The following is a 26,862-nucleotide window of genomic DNA, read 5'->3' on the forward strand; positions in this document are numbered from 1 at the left end:
GGGTTGTGAATCTGTGGAATCCCCTGCCCACTGAAGCGGTTGAAGCTACCTCATTGAATGTTTTTAAGGAAAGGCTAGATAAATTTTTGACCTGTAAAGGAATTAAGGGTTATGGTGAGTGGGGGGGTAAATGGAGTTGAGTCTCAAAATGATCAGCCATGATCTTATTAAATGGCAGGGCAGGCTCGAGGGGGCTGATGGCCTACTCCTGCTCCTAGTTCTTATGTTCTTATGCTCTAGAGAGTTGTCGTGGTGGGGAGTTTCTCAAAATGGAGAACTGTGACCAGTGGTGTTCCACAAGGATCTGTGCTGGGACCACTGTTGTTTGTGATATATGTAAATGATCTGGAGGAAGGTGTAGGTGGTCTGATCAGCAAGTTTGCTGATGACACTAAGATTGGTGGAGTAACAGATAGTGAAGGGGACTGTCAGAGAATGCAGCAGAATATAGATAGACTGGAGAGTTGGGCAGATAAATGGCAGATGGAGCTCAATCCAGGCAAATACGAGGTGAAGCATTTTGGAAGATCCAATTCAAGAGCGAACTATACGGTAAACGGAAAAGCCCTGTGGAAAATTGATGCAAAGAGAGATCTCGCTGTTCTGGTCCATTGTACCCTGAAGGTGGCAACACAGGTTGATAGAAGGTCAACAAGCAGAGAGCGGTGGAAGCCAGGCAGAAGTGAGGTTGCAGCACAGAGGCAGTTGGGAAGGTAAGTGAGTGCTACTTAAATGGTTACCTCGAAGCCAGCGGTCCTTTTTGCAGCAGAGAGTGGCTGGAAGAGCGGAAGAAGTGGAGCTTGCTGGGAAGGTGAGTGATTGTTTTTAAGTGTTTTAAGTGGGTGTAGACTCGGTAAGTTTTTTTTTCAGGTTTTCTTTTTTTTTGTTTCTCTTCCCAGTTTAGTACCGTGTGAGCTTTCAGATTAGCGGGGTATGGATGTTAGGACAGTTACATGTTCCTCCTGCAGAATGTGGCAGGTGAGAGGCATGACACATGTCTCTTCTGGCCACCTCTGCGGGAAGTGCACCCAACTCCAGCTCCTCGAAAACTGAGTTAGGGAACTGGAGCTGGAGCTGGATGGACTGCGGATCATTCGGGAGGCTGAGGTGGAAATTGAGAGGATGTATAGGGAGGTGGTCACTCCTCAAGCGCAGGATAAGGACAGCTGGGTTACAGTCAGGGGGCGGAAAGGGAACCGACAGACAGAGCAGGGATCCCCTGTGGCCGTTCCCCTCAGCAATAAGTATACTGCTTTGGATACTGCTGGTAGGGACGGCCTACCGGGGAAAGCTGTAGTTGTCAGGTCTTTGGCACTGAACCTGGCATTGTGGCTCAGAAGGGAAGGTGGGGGAGAATAGTAAAAAGCTAATGGTAGGGGACTCAATAATTAGACAGATTGACAGGAGATTTTGTGGTCAGGAACGGGACTCCCAGAAGGTATGTTGCCTCCCAGGTGCCAGGGTCCGGGATGTCGCCGATCGGGTCTACAAGATTCTGAAGGAGGAGGGTGAGGGTGAGCAGCCAGAAATTGTGGTACATATTGGCACCAATGACACAGCCAGGAAAGGGATTGAGGATCTGAAAAGGGACTACAGAGAGCTCGGTTGGAAGCTGAAGAGCAGGACGAGTAGAGTAGTGTTCTCAGGTTTGCTACCGGTGCCACGGGATAGCGAGGTGAGGAACAGTCAGTGAGTGCAGCTTAACACATGGCTGCGCGGCTGGTGCAGGAGGGAGGGCTTCAGATACTTAGACCATTGGGATGCCTTCTGGGGAAGGTGGGACCTGTACATGAAGGACGGGTTGCACCTGAACTGGAGGGGCACAAATGTCCTGGGTGGGAGATTTGCTCGAGTGGTTCGGGAGGGTTTAAACTAGTTTGGCAGGAGGTGGGAACCAGAGCCACACATCTGAGGGGGGAGGGGGCTTAGTAGTAGATGAGGCAGTAGCAGGATGCAGTGAATCTACCGGGAAGGTTTTTCAAGTGATGGAACGAAGGGATCGGTTAAAATGTGTCTGCTTTAACGCAAGGAGTGACAGAAATAAGAGTGATGAACTAAGAGCATGGATCAGTACTTGGGACTATGATGTTGTGGCCAATAACGGAGACGTGGGTTTCACAGGGGCAGGAATGGTTGCTAGATGTTCCAGGGTTTTGAACATTTAAAAAGAACAGGGAGGGGGTAAAAGAGGAGGGGGTGTAGCGTTGCTAATCAGAGAGTGCATCACAGCAAGAGAAATGAAGGCTGCCGAGGAAGGTTTGTTGACTGAGTCAGTATGGGTAGAAGTTAGGAACAGCAAGGGAGCAGTCACCTCACTGGGGGTTTTCTACAGACCCCCAAATAGCAGTAGGGAGATTGAAGAACTCATTGGCCGGCAGATTGTTGAAAAGTGCAAACGTAGCAGGGATGTTGTTATGGGTGACTTCAACTTTCCCAATATTGATTGGAACCTCCTTAGTGCAGATGGTTTGGATGGAGCCGTTTTTGTCAGGTGTGTTCAGGAGGGTTTCCTTACTCAGTATGTGGACAGGCCGACGAGGGGAGAGGCCATTTTGGATTTGGTGCTTGGCAATGTCCCAGGACAGGTGTCAGATCTCGCGGTGGGAGAACACTTTGGCGACAGTGACCACAACAGCCTCACATTTACCACAGCCATGGAAAGGGAAAGGAGCAGTTACCAGGGGAAGATATTTAACTGGGGTAAAGGAAACTATGACGCTATCAGGCAGGAGTTGGGAAGTACAGATTGGGAGCAATTGTTCCACAGAAAGGGCACAGCGGACATGTGGAGACTGTGTAAGGAGCAGTTGTTGCGAGTGATGCATAAATTTGTTCCTCTGAGACAGGTAAGAAGGGGTAAGATTAAGGAGCTTGGATGACGGGTACAGAGCTGCTTCTTGTCAAAAAGCAAAAGGCAGTGTACGTAAGGTGGAGGAAGTAAGGGTCTAGCACTGCTTTAGAGGATTACGGGCTTGCTCGGAAGGAGCTCAAAAGTGGACTGAGGAGGGCCAGGAGGGGGCACTAAACAGGCTTGGCAGGAAGGATTAGGGAGAACCCGAAGGCATTTTACTCATACGTGAAGAATAAGAGAATGATCAGGGAGAAAGTAGGGCCAGTCAGGGATAGCGTAGGGAACTTGTGCGTGGAGTCTGAGCAGATAGGGGAAGCCCTAAATGAGTTTTTTGCTTTGGTTTTCACTAAGGAAAGAGACCTTGTTGTGAATGAGAACTTTGAGGAGCAGGAAAACAAGCTTGAACAGATCGACATTTGAGGAAGTTGATGTGCTGGAAATTTTGTCAAACATTAAGATTGATAAGTCCCCAGGGCCACACCAGATTTATCCAGGAAGTGAGAAAGGAGGCTGCTAAACTGCTGGGAAAGATCTTTGATTCCTCACTCACCATGGGAGTCGTACCGGAAGATTGGAGGGAGGCAAATGTTGTTCCTCTTTTCAAGAAAGAGAATAGGGAAATCCCTGGAAATTACAGACCAGTCAGTCTTACGTCTGTGGTAAGCAAGGCTTCGGAAAGAACTCTGGGGGATAGGATTTATGACTATTTGGAAAAGCATAGCGTGATTAAAGGGAGTCAGCATGGCTTTGTGAGGGGCAGGTCATGCCTCAAAAATCTTAGAGTTCTTTGAGGCAGTCACGAGACAGGTTGATGAGGGTAGAGCAGTGGATGTGGTGTACATGGATTTCAGCAAGACATTTGACAAGGTTCCCCACGGCAGGCTCATTCATAAAGTCAGGAGATATGGGGTACAGGGTGATTTGACTGTCTGGATTCAGAATTGGTTGGCTGACAGGAGGCAGAGAGTGTTTGTAGATGGTAAGTATTCTGCCTGGAGGTCAGTGCTGAGTGGTGTCCCACAGGGCTCTGTTCTTGGGCCTCTGCTCTTTGTAGTTTTTATAAATGACTTGGATGAGGAGGTTGAGGGGTGGGTGAGTATGTTTGCTGATGACACAAAGGTTGGAGGTGCCGTTGATAGTATCGAGGGCTATTGCAGGCTTCAGCGAGACATTGACAGTATGCAGAGCTGGGCTGGATAAATGTGAAGTGATGCATTTTGGAAGGTCGAACTTAAATGCTGAATATTGGATGAAAGCGAGTTTTGAGAAGATTTGTAGCTCAGGTTGAGGTTCTGGATGTGAGTTTGCTCGCTGAGCTAGAACGTTAGTTTTCAGACGTTTCGTCACCATTCTAGGTAACATTATCAGTGAGCCTCCGACGAAGCACTGGTGTTATGTCCCGCTTTCTATTTATCTGGTTAGATTTCCTTGGGTTGGTGATGTCATTTCCTGTTCTTTTTCTCAGGGGATGGTAGATGGGCTCCAAGTCAATGTGTTTGTTGATGGAATTCCGGTTGGAATGCCAGGCTTCTAGGAATTCTCGTGCATGTCTCTGTTTGGCTTGTCCTAGGATGGATGTGTTGCCCCAATCAAAGTGGGGTCCTTCCTTATCTGTATGTAAGGATACGAGTGATAGTGGGTCATGTCGTTTTGTGGCTAGTTGATGTTCATGTATCCTGGTGGCTAGCTTTCTGCCAGTTTGTCCAATGTAGTGTTTGTCACAGTTCTTGCAAGGTATTTTGTAGATGACGTTCGTTTTATTTGTTGTCTGTATAGGGTCTTTTAAGTGCATTAGCTGCTGATTTAGTGTGTTGGTGGGTTTGTGGGCTACCCTGATGCCAAGGCGGTCCGAGCAGTCTGGCAGTCATTTCCGAGATGTCTTGGATGTAGGGGAGAGTGGATATGGTTTCTGAGCCCGTTTTGTCTGTTGGTTTGGGTTTGTTGCTGAGGAATCGGCGGACTGTGTTCATAGGGTACCCATTCTTTTTGAATACGCTGTATAGGTGATTTTCCTCTGCTCTGCGTAGTTCCTCTGTGCTGCAGTGTGTGGTGGCTCGTTGGAATAATGTTCTAATGCAGCTTCGTTTGTGGGTGTTGGGATGGTTGCTCCTGTAGTTCAGTATTTGGTCCGTATGTGTTGTTTTCCTGTAGACGCTGGTTTGAAGTTCCCCATTGGCTGTTTGCTCTACTGTGACATCTAGGAATGGCAGTTTGTTGCTGTTTTCCTCCTCTTTTGTGAATGTTATGCCAGTAAGGGTATTATTGATGGTCTTGAAGGTTTCCTCTAATTTGTTTTGTTTAGTGATGACAAAGGTGTCATCCACATAGCGGACCCAAAGTTTGGGTTGGATGATTGGCAGAGCTGTTTGTTCGAGTCTCTGCATTACTGCCTCTGCTAAGAACCCTGATATCAGAGATCCCATGGGTGTACCGTTGGTTTGTCTGTAGGTTTTGGTTATTGATAGTGAAGTGGGTGGTGAGGCATAGGTCCACTAGCTTGATGATGTTGTCCTTGCTGATGAGGCTGGTGGTGTCTGGTGTATGTGTCTTCTGTTCTTCTAATAGTGTCATCAGTGTTTCTTTGGCCAGGTTGATGTTGATTGATGTGAACAGGGTTGTTATGTCAAAGGAGACCATTATTTCATCCTCTTCTATCTTGGTGTCTTTGATGTTCAGGAATTCTTGGGTGGAGCGAATGGAGTGGTGGGAGTCTTCTACTAGTTGTTTTAGTCTTTGGTGTAGTTCCTTGGCTAATCTGTGGGTTGGTGTTCCAGGTAGCGAGACTATGGATCTGAGGGGGGCTCTGGTTTGTGAATTTTTGGTAGTCCGTAGAAGCGTGGTGTGTTGGATCCATCTGGTTTCATTTTTTGGAAGTCTCTCTTGTTTAATTCTCCAGATTTTGCAAGTTTTTTGAGTAAGGCTGTGATTCGGTTCTCTAGCTGTGGGGTCGGGTCTATCGCCGCCTGTTGGTAAGTGCCAGTATCTGCAAGCAGTGCGTTCGTTTTCTCAATGTAGTCTGTTCGGTTTAAGATGACTGTCAAGAGTCCTCTGTCTGCAGGTAGGATAACGGTGTTTTTATCTTTGAGTCCTTTTAGGGCTTTCCTTTCTTGTGTGTTGAGTGTGTTTTCTTCCTTTTTTCCTGCTTAGTGTTGGTGCGACTGTCTGTCTGATGGTTTGCTGGGTTTCTTCTGTGAGTTTGTTGTCTTTCAGTGTTGTTTCTAACACTGCTAAGAAATCTTTCTTGTCCGCATCCTGGAAGTTGTAAATTAATCCTCTTACTAAGACGGCTTTTTCAGTGTCTGTTAATGGTCGGTCAGATAAGTTTTTTATCCATGTTTCTGTGCTGTCTGTGTTGTTATTTTGTGTGAGTTTGTCTAGTTTTTTCCTTTTCTGTGTTTGCCGCTGCCTGATGTCTATGGCTCGTTGTGCTGTGCCTGTCCATTCATGGTCTGTCACGTTAGTGAGTCAAGTTTTTTTGGCGCGAAATTTCCCGGTTGTATGTACGGAGTCTGTTGTGGGCATCATTGATCACTTCTCTAAGCATTCTGCGGCCGTTTTGCTCTGCTATTCTTTTGGCTGGCGGGGTGTTAAGGTGAGGTTTGTATTTGAGACATTTGGGTAGTACCTGTTTCCTTAGGCATTCATGCAGGAAGTACAGCTGTTCGCGGGTGGCACTCTGTCGGATGGCACTGGTTTCCCATCTTTGGGCCAGTTTTAGCGTATTGCGCCCATAGGTGCTAGCGAGTTTTGAGAAGATTTGTAGCTCAGGTTGAGGTTCTGGATGTGAGTTTGTTCGCTGAGCTGGAAGGTTCGTTTTCAGACGTTTCGTCACTTTTTTTTATTTGAAAAAAAATACTTTATTCATAGAATGTACAAAAAATAACACATTTATACACCTACCCAGTCGTGCAAGCCACTCCGGGTTACCCAGGGGGTACATACACCAACTAAAGGAAAAAAACAAAACAGAAAAAAAAAACAAAGCAAAGAAACTGCCCTGGCAGTCGTCACCCCGCACAGTCCCAGTTGGTCCCCTGACCAGTTGGGGAAGGCGCCAGCTGGGCCCAGTTACCAGATAGGATTCTTTTCCCTTTTCTGGACGAGGGGGCTCATACGGTGGTCTTTCCCCACTGCGCCTTGGCGGCGGCTGCCCCAAGCTTTAGCGCGTCCCTCAGCATGTAGTCCTGGACCTTGGAGTGTGCCAGTCTGCAACACTCGGTCGGGGTCAGTTCTTTCAGCTGGCAGACCAGCAAGTTGCGGGCAGACCAAAGAGCGTCTTTCACCGCATTGATGGTCCTCCAGGCGCAGTTGATGTTGGTCTCGGTGTGCGTCCCCGGAAACAGCCCATAGAGCATGGAGTCCCGCGTCACGGAACTGCTCGGGACGAACCTCAATAAATACCACTGCATCCCCCTCCAGACCTCCTGCGCATAGGCACACTCCAGAAGGAGGTGATCGACAGTCTCGCCCCCGCCACAGCCGCCTCGAGGGCAGCGTGCGGTGGTGCAGAGATTCCGGGCATGCATAAAGGATCTCACTGGCAGAGCCCCTCTCACCGCCAGCCAAGCAATGTCCTTGTGCTTGTTTGAAAGTTCTGGCGATGAGGCATTCTGCCAAACGACTTTGGCAGTCTGCGTGGGGAACCACACGATGGGATCCACCCTCTCCTTTCCCCGAAGGGTCTCGAGGATACTACGTGCTGACCACTGCCTGATGGCCTTGCGGTCAAAGGTGTTTCCTTTCAAAAATTTCTCCACGAAGGACAGGTGGTACGGAACGGTCCAACTACTCGAGCGTTCCGAGGCAACGAGGCCAGGCCCATCCTTCGCGACACCGGGGACAGGTAGAACCTCAGTAAGTAGTGACACTTGGTGTTTGCGTACTGAGGATCTACGCACAGCTTGATGCAGCTGCACACAAAGGTAGCCGTCAGGGCGAGGGTGGCGTTCGGTACGTCCTTTCCCCCATTTCCCAGGTCTTTGTACATGGTGTCTCTGCGGACCCGGTCCATCCTCGACCCCCAAATGAAGTGGAAGATGGCCCGGGTGACCGCAGGTCCAGGTAATAGGCCAGGCCTGCGCCACATACAACAGTACCGAAAGCCCCTCGCACCTGACAACCAGGTTCTTACCCACGATGGAGAGGGACCGGAGCGTCCACCTGCCCAGCTTCTGCTTCAGTTTGGTGATACGCTCCTCCCAAGTCTTAGTGCATGCCCCAGCTCCACCAAACCAAACACCCAGCACCTTCAGGTAGTCTGTCCTGATGGTGAAGGGGATGAAGGAGCGGTCATCCCAGTTACTGAAGAACATGACCTCGCTCTTACCCCTATTGACTTTGGCACCCGAGGCCAGTTCAAACTGGCCGCAGATGTCCAACAGCCTACTCACCGACCGATGATCGGTACAGAACACGGCGACATCGTCCATGTACAGGGAGATCTTGACCTGAAGGCCTCCGCTGCCTGGGATAGTCACACCCTTCAGGCTCACGTCCTTCCTGATGGAGGCGGCAAAGGGCTCCACACAGCACATGAACAAGGCAGGAGAGCGCGGGCAGCCCTGCCTGACTCCAGATCTGACAGGAAAACTGTCTGATTCCCACCCGTTGATCGAGACTGCGCTAACGATGTTGGCGTAGAGCAGCCGGATCCAATTGCGGATGCCCTCCCCGAACCCCAATTTGGAGAGGATGTCCCTCATGTAAGCATGAGTGACCCTGTCAAAGGCCTTCTACTGGTCCAGGCTGGAGAGGCAGGCGTCCACCCGCCTGTCCTGTACGTAGGCAATCGTATCCCTGATGAGCGCGAGGCTCTCACCGATCTTCCTGCCCGGCACAGCACAGGTTTGGTCAGGGTGAATCACTGACTCCAGGACAGACCTGACCCGGTTGGCAATGACCTTGGCCAGGATTTTGTAGTCCACGTTCAAAAGTGAAATGGGACGCCAATTCTTAATTTCTTCCCTCTCCCCCTTCCTCTTGTAAATGAGGGTGATGATGCCCTTCCTCATGGACTTGCACATTTCCCCTGCCCGAAGCGCACTATTGTACACCTCCAGCAGGTCCTGGCCGACCAGGCCCCACAGAGCGGAATACAGCTCGACCGGTAAGCCGTCGCTTCCGGGAGTCCTATTCCTCTGCAAGGACTGGGGGGCTCTGGCCAGCTCGTCCAGGGATATCGGCCGGTCCAGCCACTCCCTCATGCCGTCGTCTAAGACCTCCGTGAAAGACGACAGGAACGACTTGGAGGCCGTGCTGTCCGTGGGCTTCATGTCATACAGTCCGGCATAGAAGGATCTGCTGATCCTCAAAATGTCGGGTCGAGACGACGTCACCGAGCCATCGTCCTCCTTCAGCCGGCTAAGCACAGAGCTCTCTTTGTGCACCTTCTGAAAGAAGAAACGTGAGCACGTCTCGTCCTGCTCCACGGTGCGGACCCTGGACCGGAAGATTATCCTGGAGGCCTCCGCGGCGAAGAGCGAGGCTTGCTGGCCCCTCACCTCGCGGAGGTCCTCCGTGACATCGACCCCCATGAACTGGAGAAGGAGCAGGTTCTACACCCTTTTCTGGAGTCGCGACAGCTTTCCCTGCCTCTCTCTCACCTTCCGAACACCCTTGAGGACAAAGAACCTCTTGATATTCTCCTTCACCGTCTCCCACCAGTCGCCCGGAGACTCAAAGTGGGGTTTCACAGTTCTCCAACCGGCGTACTCCCTCTTAAGCTCCTCGACGTTCTCTGGGGTCAACAGAGTTGTGTTGAGCTTCCACGTCCCCTTGCCGGCCGGCTGGTTGTCCTGTAAGTGACAGTCGGCCAACAGGAGGCAGTGGTCAGAGAAGAACACCGGCTCGACGCCGGTGGACCTGACCGAGAACATCCGTGACACAAACAGGAAGTCTATCCTTGAGCAGATAGACCAGTCTGGCCGCGACCAGGTGTACCTCTGCTGCGCTCCGTCTGCAGGGGTGCTGAAGACGTCGAGCAGCTTGGCGTCCTTCACCGTGCCCATCAGGAATCTGGACGTGACGTCCAGTTGAATCCCCCCACCCGCTGTCCCCACGCCGGATCTTCCATCTGCATCGATGATGCAGTTGAAGTCTCCGCCTAGGATGACCGGCCTGGATGTAGCCAGCAGGGGTGGAAGCCGCTGCAGGACGGCCAACCGCTCATTCCGTACCGCTGGGGCGTACACGTTGATCAGCCTCAGGGGAGCATTCCTGTAGGTGATGTCAGCCACTAGGAGGCGACCCCCCACCACCTCCTGAACTCGAGAGATGGTGAAGTCGCGCCCCTGCAGCAGAATAGCCAGGCCCGAGGAGCGACAGTCGCTACCCCCCGACCAGATCGAAGGCCCACAGGTCCAGGCGCCGGACCATTTCCCGTACCTGCCGAGGTGCGGTATCCCGCACTCCTGCAGAAACAGGAGGTCCGCCTTGATGGTGGTCAGGTAGGCCAACGTGGACACACATCTCGCGGTTGACTTGACGCTGTGCACATTAATGCTCGCAATTCGTACCCCCATTGTGGGCAGTGACCACAGTACCCTCCCCAAGTCCAAGGTCCAGCCCCTCCATCTGTCCCTTCATGCCCATTGCCCGGGCTAACTGCTGGACGCTCTCCGGGCTCAGGAAACCGTCCGTGCTGCCTTCCGGGTGGCATCCCCCTGTCAGGGGTGCGGAGGCAGGAGGGTCTGGCTCCGGGTCAGGCTGGGGACGCGCTGTTTCCTCCTTCCCGCCTGGAAGTTCCGGGAGGCCCTCCAGTGCTCCAGCGGCACTTGACTGGGTGTCGGAGTGAGCCTCAGGACACCTCCCATCACCTGGAAGCGGGGTGCTGCTTTCCTTCCCCCTCGAGACCTTTAACGTCTGCTTCAGGTGGGCCCTCTCCGAATCCTCCTCGTCAGAGGAGCTCTTATAGCCCCCCTGTAGCTGCCTCTTCCCGCCTGATGGTTGCGGTTCCTGGGCCCGTCGACGCACCTTCCTCCTCGCTTTCCGGACTGTTGTCCACTCCCCGGGTCGCCTGTCGCCGCCTCCATCGACTCCGGGTTGTCGGGGGGAATCGGAGCCTGCAGGGGCGCTTTGCTGGCCTCGGGCCCATCCTGCGGGGCTGGGCCCTCCTGCACGGCCTGGCCCTCCTGCACATTAGTGGGGTCCTTGCTGGGCCCTGGTGCCTTCCTCTCCTCCGGGGGGGGCTGGCCCCGCATTGCCCCTGCCGGCGACCTGGGCGTAGGTGGTCCCCCGCCGCGGGTATGCCCTATAGAGGTGGCCCGCTTCCCCGCAAAGGTTGCAGCTTTTCTCTTGGGGGCAATCCTTTGCAAGGTGTCCCTCCTCCCTGCAGATGGTGGCTTTGCAGTCGGCCGCCATGTGACCTGACCGACCACAGGCATGGCAGACTTTAGGTTGCCCTGCATAGGTCAGGTAGCCCCTGCTCCCGCCGATCGCGAAGCTGGACGGTGGGTGTGCGACATTCCCGTCTGCGCCCATCCTCAGCGTCACCTTGACTTGCCTCTTACTGGTCCAGATGCCAAAGGGGTCCACGATGTCAGTTAGGTCCCCTTCCACCTTCACATACCTTCCGAGGAAGGTCAGGACATCAACTGCTGGCACATGCGGGTTGTACATGTGTACAGTCACCGTACGGCTCCTCTGCGTTGGCATCACAAACAGCGGGACAGCGGTCGATACAGAGAGGGGGCCCTCACCTCCTTTCTCCTTGAAAACCTCCAGGAAGCGCTCGCAAAGCTTGGCACTCCGGAAGGTCACATCATAAAAACCTCCTCCGGGGAAATCCTGCAGGCAGTAAATGTCCGCAGCAGCGAACCCACAACAGTCCAACAGGACGCTCTTCACGAAGAAGGTGCGGTCCACAGGTGCACCTTCATCCACCTTCTTCATGGAAACACAGATGGTGTTCTGGACCCCCTGACCTGGGGCACGAGCACTTGCCGCAGCCATCGTTGCAGGTTGGCTGCTCCCCTGAACCAGCGTTAGGCCGAAGCCAGCATTAAGATCCACTGGTCGCAAGGGTGCACAGCCAACCCGACGTCCTCCTTTCACCTCCAAGACAGCACTCTCCTCCTCTAGGTCCACAAGAGAGTAGGTCTTTATTGTGTTCGAGATGTAAGCTAGTTCATTGAGCTTGCCGGTTTGTTCCCAGATGTTTTGTCACCATACTAGGTAACATCATCAGTGAGCTTCCGACGAAGCGCTGGTGTTATGTCCCGCTTTCTATTTATCTGGTTAGGTTTCCTTGGGTTGGTGATGTCATTTCCTGTTCTTTTTCTCAGGGGATGGTAGATTGGCTCCAGATCAATGTGTTTGTTGATGGAATTTCGGTTGGAATGCCAGGCTTCTAGGAATTCTCGTGCATGTCTCTGTTTGGCTTGTCCTAGGATGGATGTGTTGTCCCAATCAAAATGGTGTCCTTCCTCATCTGTATGTAAGGATACGAGTGATAGTGGGTCATGTCGTTTTGTGGCTAGTTGATGTTCATGTATCCTGGTGGCTACCTTTCTGCCAGTTTGTCCAATGTAATGTTTGTCACAGTTCTTGCAAGGTATTTTGTAGATGACGTTCGTTTTGTTTGTTGTCTGTATAGGGTCTTTTAAGTTCATTAGCTGCTGTTTTAGTGTGTTGGTGGGTTTGTGGGCTACCCTGATGCCAAGGGGTCCGAGTAGCCTGGCAGTCATTTTGGAAATGTCTTGGATGTAGGGGAGAATGGTTATGGTTTCTGAGCCCGTTTTGTCTGTCTGTTTGGGTTTGTTGCTGAGGAATCGTCGGACTGTGTTCATAGGGTACCCATTCTTTTTGAATACGCTGTATATGCGATTTTCCTCTGCTCTGTGTAGTTCCTCTGTGCTGCAGTGTGTGGTGGCTCGTTGGAATAATGTTCTAATGCAGCTTCGTTTGTGGGTGTTGGGATGGTTGCTCCTGTAGTTCAGTATTTGGTCCGTATGTGTTGTTTTCCTGTAGACGCTGGTTTGAAGTTCCCCATTGGCTGTTCGCTCTACTGTGACATCTAGGAATGGCAGTTTGTTGTTGGTTTCCTCCTCTTTTGTGAATGTTATGCCAGTAAGGGTATTATTGATGGTCTTGAAGGTTTCCTCCAATTTGTTTTGTTTAGTGATGACAAAGGTGTCATCCACATAGCGGACATAGGATGAAAGGCAGGATTCTTGGCAGTGTGGAGGAACAGTGGGATCTTGGTGTTCAAGTGCATAGCTCCCTCAAAGTTGCCACCCAGGTAGATAAGGTTGTTAAGAAAGCATACGGTGTTTCAGCTTTCATTAACAGGCGGATTGAGTTTAAGAGCCGCGAAGTTATGCTGCACCTCTATATATCCCTGGTGAGACCACACTTGGAATATTGTGTCCAGTTCTGGTCACCCTATTATAGGAAAGATGTGGAGGCTTTGGAGAGGGTGCAAAGGAGGTTTACCAGGATGCTGCCTGGACTGGAGGGCTTGTCTTACGAGGAGAGGTTGACTGAGCTCGGACTTTTCTCTCTGGAGAGAAGGAGGAAGAGAGGTGACCTGATTGAGGTGTACAAGGTAATGAGAGGCATGGATAGAGTTGATAGCCAGAGACTTTTCCCCAGGCCAGGATTGACTGCCACGAGGGGTCATAGTTTTAAGGTGTTAGGTGGAAGGTATATAGGAGGCTTCAGAGGGAGGTTCTTTACCCAGAAAGTTGTGAGCGCATGGAATGGTTTGCCAGTGGTAGTGGTGGAAGCAGAGTCATTAGTGACATTTAAGCGACTGCTGGACATGCACATTGACAGCAGTGAATTGAGGGGAATGTAGGTTAGGTTATTTTATTTTTGGATTAGGATTATTCCACGGCACAACATCGTGGGCCGAAGGGCCTGTACTGTGCTGTACTTTTCTATGTTCTAATGTCCATTGACGTTATTTGGTGGGTGGAACTGAGAAATAGTAAGGGGATGGTCACCTTAGTGGGATTGTATTATAGGCCCATCAGTAATCAGTGAGAAAGTGAAGAGCAAATATTTACGGAGTTTGCAAATAGGTGTAAGAATAGTAGGATCGTACATAGACGGGGACTGCCATCGTGTCAGGGTTTGGATGGAGAGGAATTTATTGAGTGGGTCACTTTCTGGCCAGTCTCTGCAATGCTCAGCCCCCACACTCTGCACCATTGCCTGGATATCGACTATTCCATTGGCTGCTCTGCATTTTCAATCCCACTGTTTGGGCACTTGGGGTCCCGGGCCCCGCCCTCTTGCCACGCCCCTCCACATGCCCCGCCCCCCGCCCCCGCCACGCCCCTCACGTGCTTCGCCCTGTGCTCTCGCCCCGCCCTCGGCCCCCACACTTCTCGTGCCGTCTCTGTCCGACAAGCCCCGCCCAATTCCAGACCCCGCCCCCACCTGCCGCCATGTTGGTGCCGTTGCGCGCGCTCTCTCTCCGGTTTTACCGGCTAATGTCGGCCTCCCGCCCGGAGCCAAGGGTGGCAGTGGTCAGTGTCCGCGGGAGGGGGGAGGAGGTGGTCAGTGTCCGCGGGAGGGGGGAGGAGGTGGTCAGTGCCCGGGCCCCTCGGGGGGGGGAGGAGGTGGTCAGTGTCCGCGGGAGGGGGGAGGAGGTGGTCAGTGTCCGCGGGAGGGGGGAGGAGGTGGTCAGTGCCCGGGCCCCTCGGGGGGGGAGGAGGTGGTCAGTGTCCGCGGGAGGGGGGAGGAGGTGGTCAGTGCCCGGGCCCCTCGGGGGGGGGAGGAGGTGGTCAGTTTCCGGGCCCGTCGGGGGGGGGAGGAGGTGGTCAGTGCCCGGGCCCCTCGGGGGGGGAGGAGGTGGTCAGTGCCCGGGCCCCTCGGGGGGGGGAGGAGGTGGTCAGTTTCCGGGCCCCTCGGGGGGGAGGGAGAGGAGCGGGTCAGTGCCCGGGCCCCCGGGCGGGGGCTGTGGGCCTGGTGTTTGTCCGCGGTGTGTCCTTGACCCGAGTGTCTGTCCCACCTGCAGGTCCTCTCTGGATGTGGAGTTTTTGATGGATCAGAAATTCACGAGGCTTCAGCGTAAGACCATTTTACACAAAAATTAACCTCATCTCAAACACAAACTGCCAGAGATAATCTCCTCCACCATCTAACCCTGTGCTGTCCCTGTCCTGGGACTGTTTGATGGGGGACAGTGTAGAGGAAGTTTATATCTATCCCTGTACTGGGAGTGTTTGATGGAGGGGAACAGTGTACAGGGAGCTTCACCCTGTATCTAATCCTGTGTGCTTGTCCGTGTCCTGAGAGTGTTAGATGAAGTCAGTATAGAGGGAGCATTAAAAACCGAAAGAACTGCGGATGCTGTAGATCAGGTACAAAAATAAAGCTGCTGGAAAAGCCCAGCAGGCCTGGCAGTATCTGTGAAGTAAAAATCAGAGTGAACATTTTGGATCCAGTGACCCTTCCTCAGAACTTCATTCAGTATCTAATCCTGTGCTGTGCTGTCTGGACTCTGGTGTCCAATCCAGGTGAATTAATTTGATTTGTTGTGATTTAGGATTTTGGTTCACCTGAGTCGTGGAGGGGCTGAGTTCCAGGTTTATGCTCCTGACATCCCGCAGATGCACGTTGTGGATCACGTGAAGGGTGAGCCTGCTGGCGATAGCCGGTGAGTTAGTTGTGGACTGTGTGTACAGTCTGAACACTGAGGGTCGGGAAATGCCTGTGTACTGAGTGTATGTTGTTTATGGTCATGTTTCTGAGCCTGATCTAGAGGGGCCTGTGGTCTTGTGGCTCTCCATACCACCCCAGGGTGATAAATAACCCAGTAGAATGTGCCATAATCATGAAGTTGGCTGTATAAAGAAACACAATGTGCTGGAGATCCTCTGGAGGTCTTGTAGCTGCTGTAGAGAGAAGCAAAGTTATCATTTCAGATTGATGGAGTGTTACTAGATCGGCAAACCCTGAGAAATGGAACATGTCAAACCAGGCAAACAACACTGAGGAGGCTCCAAAGGGATAATTCTTTGGTGGCTTGGTGGGGAGGTGAGATTACTTGACAAGTGTGTCAATCATGAAGATGATAAAATTGAAATGGCGCAGAAAAGGAAATGAATCCAGTGTCTGATTGATAGGAATGTCATGGAGTCTGTGTATAACGGCGTTTGCAGGAGAACAGAGTAGTGAGTGGAAAAACGAAGATCATGGGGGTACTCAGCATCAAGGTCAGCATGTAAAAGGAGCACCTGGCGTTTCAAGCATTGAAGGCAAGGTCATGGATTAAACATGGGGGCAAGGGGAGGCTTTGATTAAAACAGAGGGGGATTCGGAAGGTCACGGATTAAAAACAAAGAGGTTCTAGTTCTCCTGCAAACGCCGTTATACACAGACTCCATGACATTCCTATCAATCAGACACTGGATTCATTTCCTTTTCTGCGCCATTTCAATTTTATCATCTTCATGATTGACACGTTTGTCATGTAATCTCACCTCCCTACCAAGCCAAAGAATTATCCCTTTGGAACCTGCTCAGTGTTGTTTGCCTGGTTTGACGTGTTCCATTTCTCAAGGTTTGCCGATCCAGTAGGGTCAAGGGCAGGGTAAGATGCTCCAGCCCTGGAGTGGCACAAGGTGAAGTGAATCCCAGTATAGCGCAATTTACCTTGTTGCTGCAAAGTGCCAGTGAAGAGCAGTCTGGAGGCTGGAGTGATGTGGGACAAACTGTTGGACTTGGGCCTGGTGCCACGTGCTGAACTGCTGCTTTTTGGAACTCTTGACCAGACTGTAATATAAATCCCTTTCACAATGTTATAACTACCTTATTCCTAACACATTCTCAGACAATGTAAGTGGCGCTTATGCTTTCCTTTTAATCCTCTTTTGAATAACAACATTGTATTTTCTTACTGGAGTACAAGTGACAATAAAGCATATTCTATATTCCATTCTACTCTATAAAGTGGAGAGGATCCAGGATGGTCACGGAAGTATAACAGAGGAGGGTCACAGATTAAAATGGCAAGAGGAGGGAGGAAATGTAGTAGCAGTAAGTTGAGGGACCCTTGGATGTCTAGGACAATTCGGGACTGGACAAGGAAGAAGAGAAAGGCTTTTAGCAATTCAGCTACGAAATAGAGGAATACGGGAAGAGCTGGAGGCCATTTAAGAAAGCAATTAGAAGAATGAAAAGGAGGCAGAAGAAAGAACTTGAGAACAAGATTAGGGAGAATCCTGCGATATTTTACAAATACTTTAAAGGGAAAAGGTCAGCCATGGAAAGGGTAGGCCCATTAGGGACTAAGGGGGCAAACTGTGTGTGAAACCACAGGATATTGGAAAGATGTTAAATGAATACTTCTCTTCAGTCTTCACTCTGGAAAAGGATAACGTAAGTGCAGAATTCAGGGAAAGGGATTTGACGTAGAAAATGGGGAGGTATTAGAAATTCTGTCAGCGTAACCTCTTTCTGTTGAACTCTCCTGGAAGAATATCCCACTGCTGATCTCTGCCATCCTAAACCCAGGTACTGGGACGCAACGTATCATTTACCATACCTGGAGTCACATCTGCAGCTATAGAAATGCCCATCTGTTTCTGTACTCAGTGTGTCCCCCTACCAGTACTCCTGTTCCATTCTTCTCTTCTGCAGCTGGGCCTACTGCTTGCTTTACTGCTGTAAAAATCCACCGCTGTCACCAGCACCACAATAGGAAATAATCAACCTGAGCACCTGCTACACCACCTGACCGCTACCCTTGGACTGTTACCCATTGTTTAAATGCCTGCACGATCCCTGCTCTATATCTGCTATTGACGTAGTCCTCTGCCTCACAGCGGCACTGCAATGTGACTCAGCCACCACTTAAGCTCCAAAACCAGAAGCTCAGATTTCTTCAGGCAGTGACACTTGCTGCATATGTGCTTGTCTAGCTCATGTGAAGTATCCATGTCTTACCACATGTACAGTATGGACATTGAGTGGCTCAACTGTCTTCTGTAGGGTGGCGCGGCCAAGTGGCTCCTTGGTTAGCACTTCTGCCTCGTAGTGCTAGTATTCCAGGTTCGATTCCACCCTCTGGTAACTATCGGTGTCGAGTTTGCGCATTTTCCCCGTGTCTGCATGGGTTTCCTCCAAGTGCTCCGGTTTGCTGCCACAGCTTGATGTGCAGGTGGTTTTGCCATGCTAAATTGCCTGTGGTGAGCAGGGATGTGCAGGTTAGGTGGATTAGCCATAGTAAATGCAGGGTCAGGACACAGGGGCTAGATCTGCATGGGATACTCTTTGAATGACCTGCTCCCACACTGTCAGGATTCCATGATTCTGTAATTTAAGCTTAAACTAGGCCAAGCAGTAGCAGTAATTTCGGGCACAGACTAAATGAGGAAATTAAAGTTGCAGGTAACAAGGGTCATGTAGTCATGAGGGATTTTTGATCAATGTGTAGGCAGTAAACCAAACTGACAGCAATGTTGTAGGGAGTCAGTACCTGGAAATGAAAGTTTTCTACCACAGTGTGCTGAGGTACCAATCACAGAGCAGGCTATGTTAGATTCATTGTGTTTTCTCTTTCTCCCCCTTAGTAATCCTTACATCCTTAACACCCCATCCTCCTTCGCTGTCTGCCATCACCTGCCTTACCCATGACCTCTTTTCCCATCTTATCTGCATCCTCTCTGCCTGTTTCCAGTTGTTGCTCCATTCTCGTCTCACCTTTCTGTGGTGATATTTTTTGTGAACTGTTCAGACTCCCCCTCTCTCTCAGGAATGTTCTGGCTGAATCAGCCCGGATTGCTCGTGGTAAAATCATGGACCTTGCCCAGCTGAATGCCCAGGACCATGATGCTGTTATCTTCCCTGGAGGTTTTGGTGCAGCCAAGAATCTGTGAGTATGACAGTCTGAGTGGCTTGTTAATGAATCAGCAGATGACAGACACGTGCTGGGGCTGGCGATAGCTGCTTGCAATGGGTTTTGTGAGGTCTGTGGTAGGGGAAAGGCGGGAGACACAAACTGGTCATTGATATCGGTAACTTTGTGCTCAAGTGCCAAGTCTAAAACAATCAGCTTGAGTGATAGAAGGACACTTGACAAAGAAATAGCTGTAAATGGGTAGGATTAGTTGAAACAACAGATGCATGGCTGCAGGATGACCAGGCATGGGAAATGAATATTCAGACGTTTTCAGTTTTAGAAAGGACAGAGAAAAAGGAAAGTGAGGTGGCATTGCTGATTAAAAAGAAAACTAATGTGAGTGAAAATAATGGGATTGCTGCATTGTTGGAGGGCCAGCGCTGAAGGAGCGCCACACTGTCGGAGGGTTGGTACTGAGGGAGCACCGCACTGTGGGAGGGTCAGCGCTGAGGGAGCGCCAAGCTGTCACTTTTGTGATTTTTAATTATATGTGCTTCCATTCTGGAAGTTATGATGTGTAGTATATGCTGATTGCAGCAGTGAGAATGACCTATTTCTGTTGCACCCCCAGCTCAACCTTTGCCAAGGATGGGAAGGATTGCAAAGTCATCCCTGATATTGAACGTGTCCTTAATGAGTTCCACAAGGCGTGCAAGCCTATCGGGTAAGATCACAGTGGTTAGTAGTGGGAACAGTTATAGGACAGGGTTAATGTGTGACTGGGAGAGAGCTGGATTAGCAACAGTCGAGATAATCAGTAACAGGGCGGTGGGAAGAAGAGGGATTACTGAATGACAGTGTGAGGGAGCTGGATTAACATCAGTTGGCTGTTTGAAATACGCGTGGTGACCCTGAAACAGAATCAGATAGTGAGTTTAACATTGCCATTTGAATGCAGTGGGATGAGTTTAATATTTGTTCCAGTCTAATACAGGTTAAAAATGGGCATGAGTGCCCTGCTCCAGTCGTGACGGAAACTGCGGATGCTGTAAATCAGAAACAAAACAGGAGTTGCTGGGAATGCTTAGCAGGTCTGGCAGTATCTGAGAAGAAAAAAAAAATCAGAGTCAGTGTTTCAGGTCCAGTGAATTGAGGAAGGGTCATCAAACCCAAAACGTTAACGCTAAGATAATAAAATGTGAGGCTGGATGAACACAGCAGGCCAAGCAGCATCTCAGGAGCACAATGCTTGGCCTGCTGTGTTCATCCAGCCTCACATTTTATTATCTTGGAATCTCCAGCATCTGCAGTTCCCATTATCTCTGATACTACGTTAACGCTAATTTTTTTCTTCTCAGATGCTGCCAGACCTGCTGAGCATTTCCAGCAACTTCTCTTTTTGCTCCAGTCGTGATGGAGCTACTGTTTCTCCCTCTGATATTCCAGGTTGTGTTGCATCGCTCCTGTGCTGGCTGCTAAAGTCCTACCTGGAGTAGAGGTCACTGTTGGTCACGAAGATGAGGAAGGTGGGAAATGGCCATATGCTGGAACAGCAGCAGCTATTAATGCAATGGGAGGCAAGCACACTGTTCATGACGTCAATATATCCTTCACTGCAGCTTCTGCATACTTACGGACTGGTCAGGAGGAAACACCTTGTGGGCAGACAAAGAGTCTGGCTGCTTGGGGTAGAGTGTGGCTGGGCACTGAGGGGCTGGGTAAGACTGGACTCTCGGACAGTGGTTCTGTACTCTGTGGGATGGGGTGGACTGGGTGCTGTCCCTATGCCTGCTCAGTTGGTTTCTTTAACATGTTCTTCTCACTCTGCCCACGTGGATCATCAGAATCGGGTAGTGACCACTCCTGCCTTTATGTGTGAAACGAAGCTGCATCATGTCTTTGATGGGATTGGCGAGATGGTGCAACAAGTCCTGAAGCTCACAGGGAAATGAGGCCATCGCTCACGATCAGTTGTGTTGGTGTGTAAGGCTTATGTGGGTGCAGGAGTTTGTATGTGTGTCTGTCTTGGGGGTGTTAGAAAATGTGTGTGTGTCTGACCAGGGGAAGAGTGGGACAAAGTCTCTGGCTTTGAATGGTGTTTTTGTGATCATTCTGATTGGATGGAGATTCCATGCGAGACCATCAGGGACACTATTACAGCGTGATCTTCCTTTGAAAGTACATGATTGGACATCTTGTAGATCACTTGTACATGTGTGCGATTGATCACTATAGCTGTATGAATGTTGCTATACTGATTACATGGCAATAGATCACTGACGTTTCTGTTTGCAGAAATAATCAATTGAGGCAGGGCTTTAGAGTTTGCGATTTCAGTTTTATTAAATCTGATGATCATGCAAATCTGAGTCTGTCGAATTCATTACGTCGACCAGAGTCTGGCGGCCCCAGCGGGAACCGGGAATCCCAGGAGAGGAGGGAAGGAAGTATTGGTAGGGGGCTGATTTTTCCAGGTGTCTGGCAGCAGGGTTATCCATGTTCAGGAGCATAATACAGGCTCATCCTGAGCTTATCAGACGGGTTCTCAGATCAATTACGAACATCAACTGACATCCAGATTCCACATACCACACTAACTGCCTTCCACCGGTAAATGCCAGTTTGGCACTTTCAATCCTTCCCATTCGCCCTCCCACTCCCAACCAGATAAACGTTGGATTCTTTCTCATTTGAGGTGGTGAATTGTGTGGTATAAATGTTACTTGCTACTTGTCAACCCAAGTCTGGATATTGACCAGGCATTGGTCCATTTGAACATGAACTGCTTCAGTACCTGAGGAGCCATGATTGGTGCTGAATGTTGTTTAATCGTCGGTGAACATCCACACTTCTGACCTTTATGATGGAGGCAGGGTTATTGATGAAGCAGCTGAAGATGGTTGGGACGAAGACACTACCCTGAGGAACTCCTGCAGAGATCTGGAGCTGAGATGACTGACCTCCAAAACCACCATCTTTCTATGTGCCACATATGACTCCAACCATCTGATACCCATTGATTCCAGCTTTGCTAGGGCTTCTTGATGCCACACTTGGTGGAATGTGGAATTGATGTCAAGGGCTGTCACTCTTACTTCCCCTCTGGAATTCAGTTCTTCTGTCAGTGTTTGAACCAAGGCTGTAATGAGGCCAGATTCTTGTTGAATAAGTGCCACTTCTATAAAGCTGCAACGTGACCAGCCAGTTTTTAAACTCAGTGCCCCGGCCGATGAAGGTAAGCATGCCATGTAACTTGTTGACTACCTTCTCCACCTGCGTTGCCACCTTCAGTGACCTATGTACCTGTACACCCAGATCCCTCTGCTTATTAGTACTCATAAGGGTTCTGCCAATTTCTGTATATTTTCCATCTGGATTAGACCTCACATTTTTCCAGACTCTTGATGACTCCCTTCATCATTTCACTGATGAACTACACCTCATTCACTCAGCCTTGACCTTTCTCTGCTCCAATTTCCTATTCTTGTCAAAACATGATTGTGGACAGTATTGTGTAATTGCATGTATGGTCTCTTCACCCATTCTTTTTAGCTGTGTACCTGTCTCTCCTCCTCCTTCTTCACCTTCACTCTATTCTCGCCCTGACCATTGTGGGCGAATGAAATTTCACACTTTCGGGCAGTGAATGTTGAGCAGAATTCATTCACCTCAGTGGAAGTGGTTTGAAAGCTCAGGTTGGTAGCCCTGAACGTGCCTAAAGATTTGTAGTGTTTTGCAGACTGTTGAGCTGTGGACAGCTAAACTGATCCTAGAACATAAGTGTGCTGTAGCTGGAGTACTGAATGCTGTCTGGTTGCTGCACTATAGGAAGGATGTAACTATGCTGGAGAGGATACAGAGGAGATTCACCAGGGTGTTCCCTGGGATGGAGTGATTCAGCTGGATAGGCTGAGTTTATTTTTCTTAGAGCAGAGAAGGCTGAAGAAGGTGTACAGAACTATGAGGAATAAAGGGCAGACAGGGAGAAACATTTCTCCTTAGCAGAGAGGTCACAGTTGTGGGTTTGTGGAACTCTATCTGAAAGGGTGGTAGAGGCAGGAACCCTCAAGATATTTAACAGCTATCTAGATGAGCACATGAAATGCAAAAACATACAGGGCTATAGGCCCAGTGCCAGAAAATAGAATTACAATAGATGGGTATTTGTTGTCCAGAGTGACCCAGTGGTCTGAAGAGCTTCTTTGTGCTGTAAATATCATCTTGAAGTCGAACAGAATGTGAGACCAACTAAGCATTTGCTCGGAAATTTGCAGTTGCCCTCAAGTCGAATCTGAAATACAAGATAGAGGAGCTGGGAAGAAAAGGAGTAATCAAGTAACAGTGGGGGGAGGGAGAAAAAAAACCTCCTGGAAAGCCAAGTGTGCGCATCTGTGTAAAGGACCTCCATAAGGCCTTGAAGAGATCTCACCACTCCATGCCAAGTGTTGAAGAAACCTTGACACGACGTGCTTCTGAATTGAAGTGTATGTGGAGAAAATCGGAGTATGGAATTGAAATAGATCAGCTATGATCACATTGAATTTTACCATTGCAGAAATTTTTTTTTTAATAAAAAATCTAGAATAAAAAGCTAGTCTAATGCTGACCATGTCACCACTGTCTATTGTAAAAACCCAGCTGGTTCACTAATGTCATCTATGAAAGGATATCTACATATGACCCGCAGCCATGTGGCTGACTGTACAACAGGGATGAACAATAAATGATGGTTTTCCCAGTAACAGTCATATCCCATGTACAAATGATAAAGATATCCAGCAATGAATTTGCTTTATTTGTAATCAGAATGTGAACCTGTATGGAAACAAGATAATAAAGTGTGAAGCTGGATGAACACAGCAGGCCAAGGAGCATCTCAGGAGCACAAAAGTTGACGTTGCAGGCCTAGACCCTTCATGCTGCTAAGGATACACATTCTGTGATACCTCTGACCATATGTTTCGAAGGTGGTGCGACAATAGGGTGCAAGGTGGAGCTTGTCCACTCTGTCCGTTACTTTTTACCCTTGTCTTTATTTCCTTTTTCTTGCCTCCTCTTTTGTTGACCACCTGGCGTCAGAACTCCCTGCAACAGACCCCCCCCATCTTGGTGCCTTGTGGTCTCTGACCTCGGAAACCCTGGCCTCTGAGTTTGCGGCCATGGATCTTGCACCTCCGGATCTCTTGGCCTCCACACTGACCTGACAAGGCTCTATCCTTTCGGCCTGGCGTTGAGGTGTCCCTGCCCAGCATGGCAGTGTCTCGGGCCGGCATGGAGTCTGCTTGGCCAACTGTGGACTCAACTTGGACTTGAGGTGATTCCAGAGCAATCCACTGGCTTTGTGATCCCTGAGGTGAAGGCTGATGCAGCCTGGAGTCAAGTCCCAGTGCAGATAGGAACTCGGTGCTAATATGGACTGGGGTGGAAGCACGTACTGAACTGTTCTTTCCCATTGTATAAGTTATTGCTAAAACTTGCAATGTTTGTCTTTTTACTTCTGTTTTTCTAAGAACTTTAACTGAAGAAGCTGTACCTAAGGACCCTGTACTAAGATGGCACTGTAAGCAGTGACTTATACACTTTTCATTGTGCTCATTCGATCACTCTATGGCCCATTTATTGTTGCTGTCTATATTCTAATGCTCTTATCCACCCCGTTCCTCTGCCCCATCCACTTTCTGATGCCAGCGTCTGCTGTTTAATACCCCTGTCTGTTCTTTGATGCCCTATTCACTACCCTCAGTAATCGAATCATACAGCATGGAAACAGACCTTTGGACTAATGAGTCCACACTGACCAGATATCCTAATCTGATATAGTCCATTTGCCAGCATTTGGCCCATACCCCTCTAAACCTTTCCTATTCATGTAACCCATCCAGATGCTTTTTAAATATTGTAATTGTACCAGTGTTCATCACTTCCTCTGGCAGCTCATTCCATGCATGCATCACCCTCTGTGTGAGAAATTTATCCCTCAGGTCTGTTTAAAATTTTTCGCTTTTCACATTAAACCTATGCCTCTCTAGCTTTAGACTCCTCTACCCTAGGAAGAAGACCTTGGCTATCCACCCTATCCATGTCCCTCATGATGTTATAAATTCCTGTAACTATTCAGCCTTTCCCTGCACCCTCTCAAGTTTAACAACATGCATCCTACGGAAAGGTGACCAGAATTGTACACAGCATTATAAATGTGGCATTACCAATATCCTGTATAGCTGCAGCATGATGTCACAACTCTTAAACTCAATGTTCTGACTAGTGAAGACAAGTGTGCTAAACACCTTCTTCACCAACCTGTCTATTTGCAACTCCACTTTCAACAAACTTTACACCAGCACCCCCAGGCCTCCGTGTTCTGCAACACTCCGCATTAACTATAAGTCATGCTCTGGCTTGCCTTTCCAAAATGAAACACCTCACATCTATCAAACTAAAACTACATTTGCCACTCATTGGCCCATCTTATCAAGATTCTAGTGTACATGAGCTAATCATCTTCACTGTCCTCTACACCACCTATTTCACGCTAATTCTGTTCACTGCCCCTGTCCACACATATATGTGACTATTCACAGATTCCCTGGCACAGTCTTTGATGCCCTGGCCCCAGTTCACTCTCTAATATGCCTGTTCCTGTAAACTGCCATCAGTCCGCACTCCTCTCCACTGTCCCATCCACTCTCTGATGTTTCTGTCAATTGACTGCCTTGGTCCACACTCTGCCCCTGTGTACTGTCCTGTTCTCTTTCTAATACCTCTGTCTGCTATCCCTGCCCACTCTCTGATGATCCTGCCCATTGCCCTGTATGCTGTCCTTGATCACTCACGGGTGCCCCATCCATTGCTCTCTGTCCACTGTCTTCTCTCTGCTATCTAGTAGCCCAGTGACTGGCCTTTATTGCCTCGCTGGTGTTTCTGTCCACTCTGAAATGATCCTGTCTTGTCACTGTCTGCCGTTTGCCCATTGCTTGCTATGCCTTTCATTCAATGCAATTTGGCAGCTGCACCTTGTTTTGACTCAGGTCATATCTGGTGATACCAGAGCTGTGGAATCTGGAATTATTGGAGAGGAGTCTGAGGCTCAGCTCAAAATGGTGTCTTACACAGCTATAGACCTCGTCGTAATTTTTTCACTGAGACCCTCATTCTGCCTGGACATGTGGGTGTGGGCTGCTGCACCATGACTTATTATAAGCTGTGTAATGTCAGTGAGAGAACTGGGTAAAGATGAGCTGCCAAAACTATCCAGTCTCTCAACAATTGGAATGAAATCATAATGGTTGCAGGAGAATGTGAGATAGACATAAACAGTGTGATTAATTGTTCTTATTAAGAGCTTGGGATCAGTTTAGATTCGTTGGCTATGGTTGGTTTGCAAAGTAGTATGGGTTCAATTTCAGTGATAATGGGAACTGCAGATGCTGGTGAATCCAAGATAATAAAATGTGAGCCTGGATGAACACAGCAGGCCCAGCAGCTTCTCAGGAGCACAAAAGCTGACGTTTCGGACCTAGACCCTTCATCAGAGTCTGAGATGCTGCTGGGCCTGCTGTGTTCATCCAGCCTCACATTTTATTATCATGGGTTCAATTTCCATCACCTTCATATCATTGAAGGACTCTCCTTCTCAACCTCTCCCCCTTGTTGACTTCAGGATAAATCAGCACCAATCATTTGTCTCTAATGAGAGAGCAGCCCTATTGTCCGGGAAGACTGTGGTGATTTGATTAAGAGCTTGCTGTGTATGCTGGAGTGAATTCTCCCTGTGGAATGGAGCAATTAATAGCTCCAACCTTAATTTTATTTCAAGCAATGACCTCACAAATAACACAAACCTTAATGTTTCAGTCAGCATTTCCTCATTGCTAGTTATTCTGCTGTTTGGAGCTATGTCTCTCATTACTCTCTGCTCCCAATCTCAGAGTAGAGCAGATTTCTAACATGAACATAACGGGGATTAGGAGTGGCTGCAGTCTACTCACCCCCTTAACCCTGCTCATAAAGTCATGGCTGACTCCACTCAGCTGTTTCCTTATTACATTAGGGCAGTGATTATACTTTTAAAAGTACTTAATTTGTTGTAAACTACAAAACATCTGCTTGAAACAATCCATGCTCCCCCCTCTTTGCTGCTACATGATGACATGTTTAACCCACCTACAGCTTGCCTTCTATTTTGGTCCAGACATGGAGAGTAACTTTCCTAAACAAGGTC

At 49.3% G+C, this 26,862-nt stretch overlaps 1 protein-coding gene across 1 annotated transcript; it reads left to right on the forward strand.

Moving 5' to 3' along the window:
* The first annotated feature begins 732 nt into the window (after nt 1–732).
* LOC125456982 (glutamine amidotransferase-like class 1 domain-containing protein 3, mitochondrial) lies at nt 733–21,005 on the forward strand. Its single transcript, XM_059650051.1, has 10 exons — nt 733–811; nt 1,560–1,675; nt 5,791–5,820; nt 13,984–14,322; nt 14,814–14,866; nt 15,345–15,455; nt 18,555–18,674; nt 19,273–19,365; nt 20,088–20,244; nt 20,465–21,005. Exons 1-10 carry the CDS (start codon nt 733–735, stop codon nt 20,591–20,593), a joined length of 1,227 nt encoding a protein of 408 aa, XP_059506034.1. The 3' UTR covers nt 20,594–21,005.
* The last annotated feature ends 5,857 nt before the right edge of the window (nt 21,006–26,862 follow it).

This window comes from Stegostoma tigrinum, chromosome 12, assembly GCF_030684315.1.
Source record: "Stegostoma tigrinum isolate sSteTig4 chromosome 12, sSteTig4.hap1, whole genome shotgun sequence".
In the NCBI taxonomy this organism is placed as follows: Eukaryota; Metazoa; Chordata; class Chondrichthyes; order Orectolobiformes; family Stegostomatidae; genus Stegostoma; species Stegostoma tigrinum.

Excerpts from the sequence above, each read along its gene's own strand:
- LOC125456982 (XM_059650051.1), top strand. The coding sequence starts at position 733 with ATGGTTACCTCGAAGCCAGCGGTCCTTTTTGCAGCAGAGAGTGGCTGG. Across the intron at positions 812-1,559 it reads AAGTGGAGCTTGCTGGGAAG|CCAGGAAAGGGATTGAGGAT; the intron begins GTGAGTGATTGT and ends CCAATGACACAG. Across the intron at positions 1,676-5,790 it reads CGGTGCCACGGGATAGCGAG|CTGTGGGGTCGGGTCTATCG; the intron begins GTGAGGAACAGT and ends TCGGTTCTCTAG.